Raw genomic sequence first — 12,855 nt, forward strand, 5'->3', positions numbered from 1 at the left:
GATAGCAGTTATGGGGCTTCACTGCCTCATATCCTCACTGCTAACGTCGTACTTAATCAAGCACGGGCATCAGCAGGCCTACACAAGCTAGAAAGTTCAAATCACGAATTCTGCCATGCAATGGTTCTTAGCACTATCACCTTGGGAAATTGGCATTACACTACCCTGCGCATTTTATATGCGTATGGACTGGCACTCCTTTCTTGGGGAAGAGATAAAGCAGCATCGGTGTTGCTATTAGAAGCTTATTTAGGCCGATGTTATCGCCTCGGTCGAGATCATCCGCAATCAGTGGAGAGCTACGAGGCCTTGCGACAATGCTCACTCTCTCAGCCGCAACGAGATGCTGTTAACCGTTTTCGACGTTGTTTGACTTACAATAATCTACAAACAATTGCTTATGAACATATGGAACTGTGGACAATCGCAGACTTCCTCAGTTGGGCCGAAACCGACATTTTCGTTGTGGCTGAGAACATTATCGCATCCCTCCTAATGGATCCACGACTTCACCGTGCACGAGATATGATTGTTGAGTACCAGGCTAAGAGAACCTTGAGACTAGAACGAGCAATAGCGGCATGCGAAGCAAGGCTTGGTCGACCTGAACAAGCAGCTCTGCGTATGGAACGGATGGTGCAAGAGATCTTGAATATGAATAAGACAATGATGCTTCAGTGCGATATGGACTTGGCCATTTATCTCGCTCAGATAGAAGGGAACGAGTCGAGAGCGCAAGAATTCTCCCAGCATGTGTTTTTCGGAGCTGAGACACTCGTTCAAGCACACAGAGAAGGTCGGGTTGCCGTAACTGGTGCTTTTCAAAGGAGGCTAGCTCAGCATGGGCTTACACACTTTGAGTTTGGATATCTTCCGGGGACACGAATTATGAAGCCTGCCCCCTTTGCAAGAATTGACAGAATTGGTCGCGGTGCCTTCGCAGAAGTTGAGAGCGTTAAGCTCTATGGAAACTTCTATGCATGCAAATCGATGTTCCTACGACGTTCCAATGAACGTCAGTTAAGAGAAATGATTGAGAATGAAATTTCTGTCATTAAGTCTCTACGTCATCCACATATCGTCAGCATCTACTGCACATACCAGGAAAAGCAACAATTTGCCATCGTTCTAGAACCGCTAGCATCCGCTGACCTGGAAACATTTCTTGATCAGTGGGAACCTAGCATTACAGAGTCTCAGCTCTCTCCGCTTATTGAGACATGGCTGCTTTGCTTGACAACAACACTAGCTTTCATGCATGGCCATGGTGTCCGACACAAAGATATCAAAACTAAGAATATTCTTGTCAAAGGCAAGCAGATTATTTATTCTGACTTTGGCTCTAGCCGTGCGTTTTTAGAAGAAAATGCAGCTTCAACTGAAGGGCCGGCCTACGGACATACACGCATGTACAGTGCACCTGAAGTTATGGCCTGTAAAAGAAGAAATACTTCCGCGGATGTGTTCTCACTTGGGTGCGTTTTGACTGAAATGGTAAATGTTCTTTGTCAGAGATCTTTAAAGGACTACCACGATTTTCGCTATCGTATGGATGAAGAGACGGGACGTGGGTCGCACGCTTACTATACCACGTTAGACCTGGTAGATGCATGGTTTTCTCAAGATGGAAATCATTTACCGGCATGGGGTTGCGAACTTTACCAGAAGTTCGTCAAGCCGATGCTTCAATATGACGGTGATTCCCGGCCTTCCGCAATGGAGACGAGTAACACCATGAAATCATTCTTCGAATCACGAGATTTGGCCTCCAAAACCTTCTGCAGTGTATGCTATCAGTACCCAGTCGCGGGCCTCACGCCCTCGCCCGGAATTGACGATTATATATCCCTGAATAGGACTGGCGCTTATGCCTCCTCGGAGAGTCTGTCTTCATCTATCTCCGTAACAGACCCCTCAATTATATCTTCCGCTACAACGTTCGACTCTTCCACTACGTCATCTCCTACGACACTTAGCTCTTTTGGCACGTCCTCTGCAGCAGAAGATCCCACTCTTATCCTTTCCAACCCGACAGCCAGTGATTCGGGACCAACAGAGAACAGCCTCTCTACCATGGTACCTATCCCAGTCACTAGTATTTTTCCCGAATTCAACTCTGTTCCACCTTGAAAATATCCATCTTTGAAGGAAAGCGGACCTTTCCTGCAGACATTTGCAACTAAACGTAACATTAGCTCGAAATATTAAGGCCCATGTTACAATAAATTAAATAACGGCATTGGCTATACGCCAAAAAAGAAACCCATTCTGGGGAGTATCACAACGCCCGTCTCTAACGCCAGAACAATCAAAAGGCACTTAGCACTATTCCTAAGAGGGCGTAGCCTTACTAAACGGTTGCCATCAATCCATCGGATGCTTGATGCGTAAATACAAGTCTTCATATTTTCTAGCATCTGGTTGCCAGCTTTAACGTTGCAAACGCTGGTTTAGATCCAAAGTTAGATGTGAGACCATGAACACAGCGAAGATCGCTGGCCCGATGGCATTCGATGTGCTTTAAAGGCTACTAAGGGTGATCAGTATCACTGATGAAGAATTTTAAAAAATGTTGAGGATGGGGATAACGAGATTTTCAGCGGTCAACTTAACATAAGGTGATTGGCAATCTGTATCACATTGTACAGTACATTCTTCTGTGTAAATATTATCAGTCATGCTCTCACTAGGACTATTCCTTTGCACTAAACCCTTTCGATATTATACATATACAAGAATTCAAAATACCATGTCCTTCATCTTCCTAGTTTTTGACGCGGCTCAACTTACAGCCAATGTCGCACTGCCCCTTAGATCCTTTGAAGAGCTTCCCATCCAAATCACAAAATCGCCCGGCTCAATCACATACTTCATATTAATATCCCACAAACCCAAACTCTGCACCTTCAAGTCAATAGCTACTTCAACCGTCTTGCCCGCTTTCACTAGCACTTTCTTAAAGCCCTTCAGCTGCTGGTTCGGCACCACGATGCTGCTTAACACATCCTGCACGTACAACTGCACGACCTCCTTCCCATCGACGGGGCTCGTGTTCGTGACGCTCACCGAGGCCGTGATAGTATCAATCGCGGAAGCAGTGGTCGATGAGAGCGAGACATCGGAGTAGATGAAGGTAGAGTATGACTTCCCGTACCCGAACTCATACAGCGGCTGCGGGGTATCCAGAACATACTGGTGGCCGAAATTTAGCGTCCCATTTGCGCTGATACTACCTGGATCCGTATAGCGCCCAGAATTGAGGTAGTCATAGTATATAGGCAGCGTGCCAACATCGTATGGGAACGATACGGAGAGCTTTCCACTCGGGTTGACGGTGCCGTAAAGTACGTCTGCCAGCGCATTACCGCCCTGCTCCGATGGGTAAAACTGCTGGACAAGTGCTGCCGAGCTATTCGAGATCCAGGGCTCTGAGATCGGCTTCCCGGACTGGTAGACGACGACAGTGGGCTTGCCCGTCTCAATGATGGCCTGGACGAGGGGCCCCATGGCGCCGACAAGATTCAGCGATGCAACGTCAACATGCTCGCCCGTGGTCGCGTTCAGGCCTTGCCAGAGCTCTTGCTGGTCGCGAGACCAAGTGCCGACGAGGACTACGGCGACGTCGGCGGCCTCTGCGGCCGCGACGGCGGCGGGGAATCCGGATTGGTCGTTCGACCAGCGCTCGCAGCCTTGTGCAAAGGTAACGGTGCCTTTGGAGGCGGCACGGATGCCTTGGAGCGGCGTCACGTTGGTGGGGTTGTATTGGGAGCGGTAGACAACGTAGTCTCCCAGCTGATCATTATAGTAAGCAGGGGTCTCTGGGAATTATTAGAATGCCACTTACGTTCATGAAATCAGCCATCGGTCCGATAACGGCAATGTTTGCGGACTGCTTGAGCGGTAGCACGGTGTTGTGATTCTCCAGGAGAACGATCGAGTCAGCATCAAGCTGCCTAGCTAACTGTACAGACTTGGGAGTGTGTATCAAAGGTGCTGTCTTGTTAGCGGGTGCGCCTGGGAAAGGATTCTCGAATAATCCTAACTCGAATTTTGCTCGAAGCTGGCGTGCCACCGCTGTATCAACTACGGAGATATCAAGCTTCCCCGACTCTACCAACTTCGGGATAGTCTTGAAATTGAAAGATCCACCACCCATTTCCACATCGTTGCCGGCAGGAAGTGCATACATGGTGATTTTTTCGGAGTCAATTGGCGTGTATGTGCACATCTTGAACGCCCAGCAGAGACGATCAGTGGCACCAGCATCGGACGTGACCCAGTATTTGTATCCCCACTCGCCTCGGAGAACGTCTGTGAGCGTGTGATGGTTGGCAATAGCTGGTACACCATCGTAGGAATGGTACGCGGACATGATGCTGTATGCACCAGCATCAATGATGGCACGCTTGAAAGGTGGCATCCAGGTGGTCCTCATCTCTCGCTCCCCTCCATGCACAGGCCCAGTATTAATGCCTTGCTCCGGGTTACTGAATCCAACGAAATGCTTGACTGTGGCGCTGACTTTACCACCCTGGAGGCCTTTGACATAGCTGTAGGCGATTTCTCCAGTGAGGTAAGGGTCCTCTCCAAACGTTTCCTCAACACGCCCATACCGTAGCTCTCGCGCTAAGTCCGCTAGTGGAGCAAAAAGCTGGTTGACACCCAAAGCGAGGGCTTCTTGAGCTATTACGGCTCCCATCTCTTGCACGAGATCCGGGTCGAAAGAGCATGCGTAAGCAATGGGGCTGTTGAAGATGGTTGCGTTGCCAATGAGGAATCCGTGTATACCTTCAGATTGTACTAACGCTGGAATCCCTATTAAATGACTTATTAAAAGATCTAGGTCATGCCAATTTAAAAATGGAGTTCGGGTATAGTAAGCTACCTAAAGTAGTATTCTGCATGAGGTATTCCTGTGCTCTCTTCACGCCAGCGCTAATCCAACTTTGAGGTACTGGATAGCCAACGTAGAATTGGCCGGCCTTCGTCTCCATGTTGGCGACAAGCCCGCTGTAGTTGAAAGCATTGGTGGTTGTATTGATCCAATTGGAGATGTCGCCTTGCATGAGCTGAGCAGTCTTATCCTCAATGGTCATTCGAGATAGCAGGTCAGAGACTCTAGCCTCCACAGGCGCATTTGAATTCTTGTAAACGGCTCCAGCTGCGTTGTTTTTGCCATTGGGGGAATGACCAGCGGCAACGAGCGAAAGCCCGGCCAAGAAAGCGGCAATGGTCTTGAGTGAAAGCATTGTGGCCCAGAAACAGATGAAGGTACAAAAAGTGACTCTAGGGAACCCATTGAGGCCGCTGGACAGCTTATATGACGAAAGTTAACAGCCAGTCCCTGGAGATGAAGGCTCATTTTGCCGCGGACTCGGTTGACCCAGGACGATGATCCGCTCCCTGAATTACATGCCCATGCTCTTTTCTCTCTGCAATTGCACGGGCGATGATGTTCCTGCAGAGCATGGTTTGCATCGTCGGAATAGACGTCGAGATTGACCGAGGACTGGAAATTAGCGGCGGTATGCCTGCTCCGATCATTTTAGAGAACCCCGCCATCAAAATCTCCGCTCTCTCCTCACCCAACGCTGCCTGGATTAACCTCCATTCGGTAACCTACTGCGTGCGTGCAGTACTCTTGCAGTTCTGCTGTAGTGCTCTCGCTGAGCTCTTGCAGCACTCTGTAGCTACTCTTCACTAATGACCCGCATTCAGGCAAATTACCGCAACGGCTGCCAACCCGTTATCCAATAGCGGCATTGTATGGTGGCAAGCCTCAGTGCTTTTGTTGGCCAACCTGGTTTGTATCGGAATCCTACTCCTCCATTCCGGACCAGGTTGAGACACCATGACACCTGGACCATGGCAGCAGGTCTTCAGCTCTCATGACTGCGATTATATCTATCTCGCCCTCCTCTCATGGTTTGAATATCATTTTCTTCACTTCCACCAGGGCGTCTTGACAAACATTGCATCATGGGGCTACTCTTCAACATTGCCCTAGCTATCTTCGCAGCCACAGGGTCATTCCTTTTTGGATATGATGCTGGTGTGATGACGGATGTCATTCGGTCACCCAATTTCCTCGGCTTTTTCAATACCGTACCTACATCTCCAATCATTGGCGCTATTAATTCCACATTCAGCGGCGGTGCCGTGTTTGGGAGCTTGATGTAAGCATATCGCGTTGCAAGCATATCTTTTTTCATAGAGAGCTAAAGAAAATACAGGGGTGGGCTCACCATGGATCGTTTTGGAAGAAAATATACTGTCCAAATCGGTGCAGCAATTGCCTTAGTCGGATCTATTCTGCAGTGCGCTGCGCATAATTTATCCATGATCCTAGTTGGCCGTATCTTGGCTGGTTGGGCTGTTGGCCTCCTGTCCATGTCCGTACCTGTGTATCAATCCGAATGCGCGCACCCCAATATTAGAGGTGTGTTAATAGACCTCAAACTCAATCACTTTAATTGCTAAATAAGGTGGCTAGGTTTTATTGTTGGTCTCACCCAGCAAATGATTGGTGTTGGATTTATCGTTTCCACCTGGGTAGGCTATGGCTCATCCAAAGTGCCTGCATCCAGCGCCTTTTCATGGAGATTTCCATTGGGATTTCAAGCAATCCCTTGTGTTATTCTGCTCTCCGGCATGTTTTTCTTCCCAGAGTCACCTCGCTACTTGATCGAGACGGACTGCAGCGACGAAGCCATGCAAGTGCTCCGTAAATTGCATTATAATGGCCACAACGATGAGTGGCTCCAGGCTGAGTTCAACGAAATCAAAATGACCATCGATGCGGAGAAAGCGCTTACTGTACCGGGTTGGCGAATCATGTTCACTGTCAAGCAATGGAGGATCCGCCTTATCCATGCCACTCTGGTTCAAGTTTTCACTCAGATGACTGGGTAAGATTCACACTGTCTACTTTGGTAAATGCCATCTTGGTTAACTAGCGTAGAATCAACGTCATTGGCTACTACCAGACCATTATGTACGACAATCTTGGCATTACGGGTGGTCGAAACCTCCTCGTTACCGGTATCTACAATTGTGTCGGCCCACTCGCCAACTTTATCTTCATTTCTCTCTTCCTCGACCGCGTTGGCCGGCGTAGACCCCTTCTTTGGGGGACAATCGGTATCACCATCGCACTTATCTGCGAAGCTGCTATCAACTCTCAAATAACTGGCGCCATTGGAGCAAAGAAGAACAGCCTATCAATTGCCGGTGTCTTCTTTATCTTCTGCGTCACCGTCATTTTCAGCTTCTCCTTTGGCCCCGTCAGCTGGGTCTACATGAGCGAGATTATGCCGTTCCAAATCCGAGGACGTGGCAGTGCCTTCGCGACTGGTATTGGCAATTGGCTTATCAGCACGCTGTGGTCGCAAGTTTCTCCAATAGGTCTTGGTCAGATCACGTGGAAGTTCTACTTCGTCTTCATTGCATTTAATATCTTAGTCACCTTCCCAACAATCTTCATATTCTTTAAGGAGACAAAGAAGATGTCTCTTGAGGAGATTGATTTACTGTTTGGCGAACGCGCTCTGGGCAGTTTGCCGGATAATCTGGACATGAAGGCTATTGAAGTTAAGGGTATGAACCAGGAAAGGCAGGTTGCTCTCAAGGAATTGGGTGCGTCTGCGGAGAACTCTGTCTGAAAATAGACCTAAGGCTTTTGCGAAGTGACAGATGGCCGGACCATCTAATTGGTTGTTGATAGTGAAACTCGTGTGGCTTTAAGACAGTCGCTTCGTTTACATTCCTCGATTATGATATACCATGGATAAATTTCGCAAAATCAGTGATACGCTATATTCAAATTCACCTCACTCACGGCTTAATGGTTTAATGGAGAATTACTTCAGAAAGCAAGTAAGCTTCTTAACATAAGTAAAACATGTAAGAGATCTCCGAGTAGCCTTAGTACCACTTGTATAGAAATATTCTGCATCAAGACCAGGTGTCAACACCGTTCAATAATTTCCAAAATCATTCATTGCAACTCATTGAAGTTATTCGGAAACAAAGTATTGACCCTTTTTTTTTTCCCAAACCCCAGATGCCTTCTAAGCCACCAAACTTCCTACAGCTCGGAAATCCTCCAAAAGCCCCAGTCTCCTTTCAATGCTTCCTCTGTTCCCTCAATCCCGCCATCCTTACCAATCACCAAAACCCCAATTTCTTCGCCCTCCTTATCCACCATAGTCGCCTTGTCCCCCTCCTTAACACAATACAACCTCACCTCACCCCCCTCTAGCCAATCATATCCAAAGCCTTCTCCCTCCGCACCACTCTCTTTCCCAAGCGTCAGCACCGTACCCTCACGCACATACAATGGCAGACTATTAAACCCATGCGTCTCTCTGCGCCGCCCAGGGCCCTGGACAGTCATACCATCCCAAAAACTCGTCCACTTTCCCGCCGGCAAGTAGAACTCGACGTCTCCCGCCTCCGTGAACACCGGCGCCGCAAGAATGCCCTCACCAACCATGAACTGTCTATCTAGGTACCAAGCCGTCGGATCATCTGGGAACTCGAGCGCACACGCCCGCAGGCTGGTCGGCCACCCCATGCGGCAGCTCTGCATCGCCTGGCTGTATAGGTACGGCATCAAGCGGCGCTTCAGCCGCACGAAGGTACGCAGCACCTCAGTGCAGTTGCCCGGGGAACGGTCGTCGTCATCGATAAGCCAGGGCACTCGATACGAGTTGCTGCCGTGCAGGCGCGAGTGCGAGCAGAGGAGGCCGAAGGCGACCCAGCGCTTATAGATCCAGGGCGGTGGGTTGCCTTCGAAGCCGCCGATATCGCAGGACCAGGAGGAGAAGGAGGAAAGACCGATGGAGAGGCCGCCGCGGATGCTTTCAGCAAGTGCCGCGGGGGTCGATTCGCAGTCGCCGCCCCAGCACTGGGAGAATGAGTCAGTTGGTGCTCTACTCCCTAGAGTATAGACTGGGGGATGGGAGGTATATGTAAAGAAGAGCACTCACTAGAGGGAATCGTTGCGTCCCTGCACATGCCGTTCGCGCGAATAGAACCGCTTGATCCTTCCCATACCGCTTCTGCAGCGTCTCGTAGACGATTTTGTTATACATATATGCATAGAAATTGTGCATGCGCTGCGGGTCGACCTTCGGATCAAACCACTTGACCCCTTTAGTCGGAATCCGCTCTCCGAAGTCCGTCTTGATGCAATTCACCCCCAAGTCATACAAGCTCTCGAGGCATCCCTCAAACCACTTAACTGCTTCCGGGTTCGTGAAATCAACCAAGCCCATGCCAGCCTGCCAGAGATCCCACTGCCAGACATCTCCATTCTCGCGCTTCAAGAGGTACCCTTTCTCCGCCGCATAAGCAAAAATCGGAGAAGCCTGGCCAACATATGGGTTCGTCCAAACGGAGATTTTATTGACAAGATTGGCTGATTTGAGACGGCTCATTTGGCCAGCGGGGTCCGGGAAGTACTTGGAGTCGAAGACGAAGTCGCACCAGTGGAAGGAACGGAGCCAGAAGCAGTCGAAATGGAAGACCTCGACTGGGATGAGTCGTGTTTTCATCTCTTCAAGGAAATGGCTGACGGTCTCCTCATCGTAGTTTGTCGTGAAGGAAGTAGAGAGCCAGAGGCCAAAGCTCCAGGCCGGAACCTTTCCTGGTTTGCCTGTCAGGATGGAATATTTTGTGAGGACTTCTTTTGGCGTTGGGCCGTAGATAAGATACCTGGTCCATGGATTAGGATTTTCTTGGTTTAGTTTAATGAGAGTGGAGATACCATTTGAGGCGCTGCGATTCTACAGACGTCTGCAGCCTACAGCATCTTTCACTTCCAATCTCTAGATCAATCTTCTCTGGAGTATCAATGAAGACACCATAGCCACGTGAGCTCATCCAGAAAGAGATATTCTTGTAAGCTTGGTCACTTGAAGTGCCTCCATCCTCATTCCAAACTTCAATGCTCTGGCCAATCTTATTGAATGCACCAAACCGCTCCCCAAGTCCATGAATGCTTTCGCCAACTCCGATCTCGGTCTGCGTAAAGATGTAGTGCTTAAGATCCCTAAGATCTTCCACTTGCTTAGGACTGCTAATAGCGGGGCTATAAGCCAGTCCCACACTCCGATTCAGTAATGACGTAAGTTCTTTTGATCCATCTGTAGCGTGGAAGCGTATATCAAATGTATGCTGGTCCGGATGCACTGTAGCCGAAAGACCACCAGAAGAAATGATCGTCCCTTTACTGCTCTTGCTAATTGAAGCGTCGCACTCAGGACGCCCGTCCGAGTAGAGATCGAAATTTGGTCCATGGCGGAGAGCTCCCGTAAAGTGACTGACCTCAAGAGAAATTACTCCATCAAACTGGGCCTCGATGTCAATACTCAAAGTACTCAGGTTCAATACGTCGCCGCGAGAGTAGATATGCCGAGTCGGGCATAGAAGATTTATTGCTTTTCCATCTTCGCGTTCTGTGATGGTGTAGATATCTTCGGCATACTGGACTGTCTTGCCCTCGGCTACAAGCCACATGCCTATCTCGTTAGCGACTCTTTCCATCCTAGAATGTCATTTTTTACAAACCATCGCGAAACTTCATAGCTACGATGGTCTCCTAAGCTGCCTCAATTTTTCCAGTGAGCGGAACTCTCTATCTCGATTGAACACTCCAGTTCTTGACCGTGCGACTTCACGATTCAGCTACTGACTGTGTAAAAGCGCTCAAAGAAGCTTCAATTTAGTTGCGGCGCTAACAAAGCACCATTTTAGGGCCCGCATTAATTCAGCCTAAAAGGGCGAATACCTCTTTTGGTACAGATGGAATTCGTGGAAGTGAGGGACCCCTCGAATGCTATGCACTTGCTCGCTTGCGCGGGCGATCTCAACCCGAACATTGAAATCCGGGTTTGCTTTGCATTGGTGAAAAAGGGGTTGAGTTACTAGATAAAGCTAGTGTCGTCATTGCTGATCTTCACTCTTGAAGTGGTTTCGGGTTTGAGAGATCTTTCGATACAGCGTAAGAACTTCAATGTTAACTGCTTGTGAAATCCAGTCTCAGTCGGAATGACTACCGAAATACAGACACAAACGCCTCCGAAGTCGCTGTACATGCGCGAGCATGCCGAAACTTCCTGGCGGTCTCAGCTCCCCTCAATAATTCCCTCTCCAGTGCCTTACCAGGTGCAGTATACGCAAGAAACCTTCGGCCAATGACACCCTAGGATGATCTCGCATGCGAGAGCTGAAAAGGGTACCAACCCATTGGTACAGCCACAATCAAGACCAGGACGTCTGGATTTGACTCCACCTAACGTTCTAATATCTACATCCCTACATGGCGGCCTTTCTGTACTTCAAGACATCTTGCGGTTGTAGCTGCGGAGCTAGGAAGCCCTCTATTCCTGTGAACATATCAAAATGAGCTGTCGCTAAGCTCTTCATCTGCTCAAGGTTAAGGATATATTAGCCATTTGCTCAGAATAAGGTGAATAACAAGGCCCACCTGGGGAGCCGTAGCCAATCCTATACTTCAAATCCCAAACCAGTTGCAATCCAGTTATATATATACGAACAAGCCTCCATTAAATGTCAGGAAATCCTCCAAAACCACCTATCCTGTATATTTCAGCACTCGTCAATCTTTCTCTGGTAGTCATCCACCGATTTCCGTATTTCATCGATGTAACTGTCCACCTCGCGGAAGTCGCGCTCGTTTTCCTCTAAAAGATGATTCTTCTCTCTCAGAACCCGATCTTTTTCCTTCAGCAATCTGTCTTTCTCATGCAACTCAGCTTGCAGCCTTTCAATGATATCAACAAGCGATTCTATGCTGACATCATCTGCTTCGCTTTCACCATATGGCGATTGAAACATCTGTGGGGACTGTGGCGGTGAGGTAGAACCGTTAGACGATGCTGTACCATCTTGGCTGTGGTCTGTTGGCTCAATATCTTCCTATGTCCCATCAGCTAGGCCAATAGAGCTATATTCAGGGGGTGACTGTACCATAATTGTGCCCGGGGACATTGTTCGTACAGAACACACTTGCAATCCTGTAGCACTAGGACTTCTTCGTCCCGCTATAGCGTTACGATATCTCTGAGTTACCCTCGCTATGGAGTTGCGCTGCGTTTGCCGGCCACTCCTGCTCTCCCAATACGAGGCTCGTTTCAGAAGAGCAGGGGTACTATAGTTCGAGTCTTGGGTAAATCCTGTGGCGCTATCCATCGTTACTCTGGAATGGTGAGATAAAAAGTGGGGGGGGGGTTGTGGCTTGGGTTTTTGTTGATCTCTTAGCTCGAGAGAACAACGAGAATAAAACAACCGCGGACTCACGGAGTATTTAGCTTCATAGCTTCGCAAAGCGCATGCATTGAACCGCCTGATCTCTGGCGGTTATGGGGAAGCAAGACATTGGCTGCTCACCAAAAAGGAAGCAAGCTTGAGAGCGAACACATGGTCATTTGGCTGGCAAGCTATGAGTGGTCACGAACTCTTGTAACAACACAATAGGCACGATAAATATGCTGGCGGAAGGCCTTTCTTCCAAACGTCAGACCAGTAGCAGTCAATTCCATTTTATTGTCGCTCTGTCAAGATACGCACGTGAGAACAGTTGTGGTGGATCTTATCGTAAGCTAGCGGCTTGATCAAATCATGTTGCTTTATTTCGAGCCGAGTAGTTCTGCGCCAAGTCGGACTTAGCGAAACTTGCATCAATCAATCTAGTCCCCGTCACTGTATCAAGCCCAAAGAAAGTTGAAAGAGAAGAAAAGAAAAAAGAAAGACAGCAGGCTGCTTGTGTGTATTGTGAGAGATTTGGCTACCTGTTTACCTCTTTTGAGACCTTAGGTGCTTTCAGAATGG

The 12,855-nt window shown here is 48.7% G+C and overlaps 5 protein-coding genes across 5 annotated transcripts; 2 read left to right on the top strand and 3 right to left on the bottom strand.

Annotated features, from left to right (window-relative positions):
* Positions 1 to 888: 888 nt before the first annotated feature.
* Positions 889 to 1,512, top strand: K441DRAFT_575300 (kinase-like protein; the record flags this gene model as incomplete). Its single annotated transcript, XM_067644156.1, has 1 exon — positions 889 to 1,512. A coding segment is annotated over one exon (624 nt), but the record flags the coding sequence as incomplete, so codon positions are not given.
* Positions 1,513 to 2,781: 1,269 nt separating this feature from the next.
* On the bottom strand, positions 2,782 to 5,249 carry K441DRAFT_575194 (glycoside hydrolase family 3 protein; the record flags this gene model as incomplete). Its single annotated transcript, XM_067644148.1, has 3 exons — positions 2,782 to 3,792; positions 3,845 to 4,815; positions 4,886 to 5,249. The coding sequence occupies 3 exons, from the start codon at positions 5,247 to 5,249 to the stop codon at positions 2,782 to 2,784; spliced, it is 2,346 nt and encodes a 781-aa protein (XP_067500829.1).
* Positions 5,250 to 5,743: 494 nt separating this feature from the next.
* K441DRAFT_616576 (MFS sugar transporter-like protein) lies at positions 5,744 to 7,955 on the top strand. The gene is made up of 4 exons (XM_067645747.1): positions 5,744 to 6,176; positions 6,234 to 6,439; positions 6,494 to 6,908; positions 6,962 to 7,955. Exons 1-4 carry the CDS (start codon positions 5,980 to 5,982, stop codon positions 7,659 to 7,661), a joined length of 1,518 nt encoding a protein of 505 aa, XP_067500830.1. The 5' UTR covers positions 5,744 to 5,979; the 3' UTR covers positions 7,662 to 7,955.
* Positions 7,929 to 10,524, bottom strand: K441DRAFT_641918 (glycoside hydrolase family 31 protein; the record flags this gene model as incomplete). The annotated part of the gene is made up of 3 exons (XM_067646671.1): positions 7,929 to 8,908; positions 8,991 to 9,717; positions 9,770 to 10,524. The coding sequence occupies 3 exons, from the start codon at positions 10,519 to 10,521 to the stop codon at positions 8,087 to 8,089; spliced, it is 2,301 nt and encodes a 766-aa protein (XP_067500831.1). The 3' UTR covers positions 7,929 to 8,086.
* An 801-nt stretch (positions 10,525 to 11,325) lies between these two features.
* Positions 11,326 to 12,625, bottom strand: K441DRAFT_223453 (uncharacterized protein). Its single transcript, XM_067640603.1, has 4 exons — positions 12,325 to 12,625; positions 11,995 to 12,208; positions 11,492 to 11,943; positions 11,326 to 11,430 (listed from the first exon to the last, which is right to left on the bottom strand). The coding sequence occupies exons 1-3, from the start codon at positions 12,360 to 12,362 to the stop codon at positions 11,614 to 11,616; spliced, it is 582 nt and encodes a 193-aa protein (XP_067500832.1). The 5' UTR covers positions 12,363 to 12,625; the 3' UTR covers positions 11,326 to 11,430; positions 11,492 to 11,613.
* Between the last annotated feature and the right edge of the window lie 230 nt (positions 12,626 to 12,855).

The sequence above is a fragment of the Cenococcum geophilum genome (genome assembly GCF_001692895.1).
Source record: "Cenococcum geophilum 1.58 unplaced genomic scaffold K441scaffold_40, whole genome shotgun sequence".
NCBI classification, from domain to species: domain Eukaryota; kingdom Fungi; phylum Ascomycota; class Dothideomycetes; order Gloniales; family Gloniaceae; genus Cenococcum; species Cenococcum geophilum.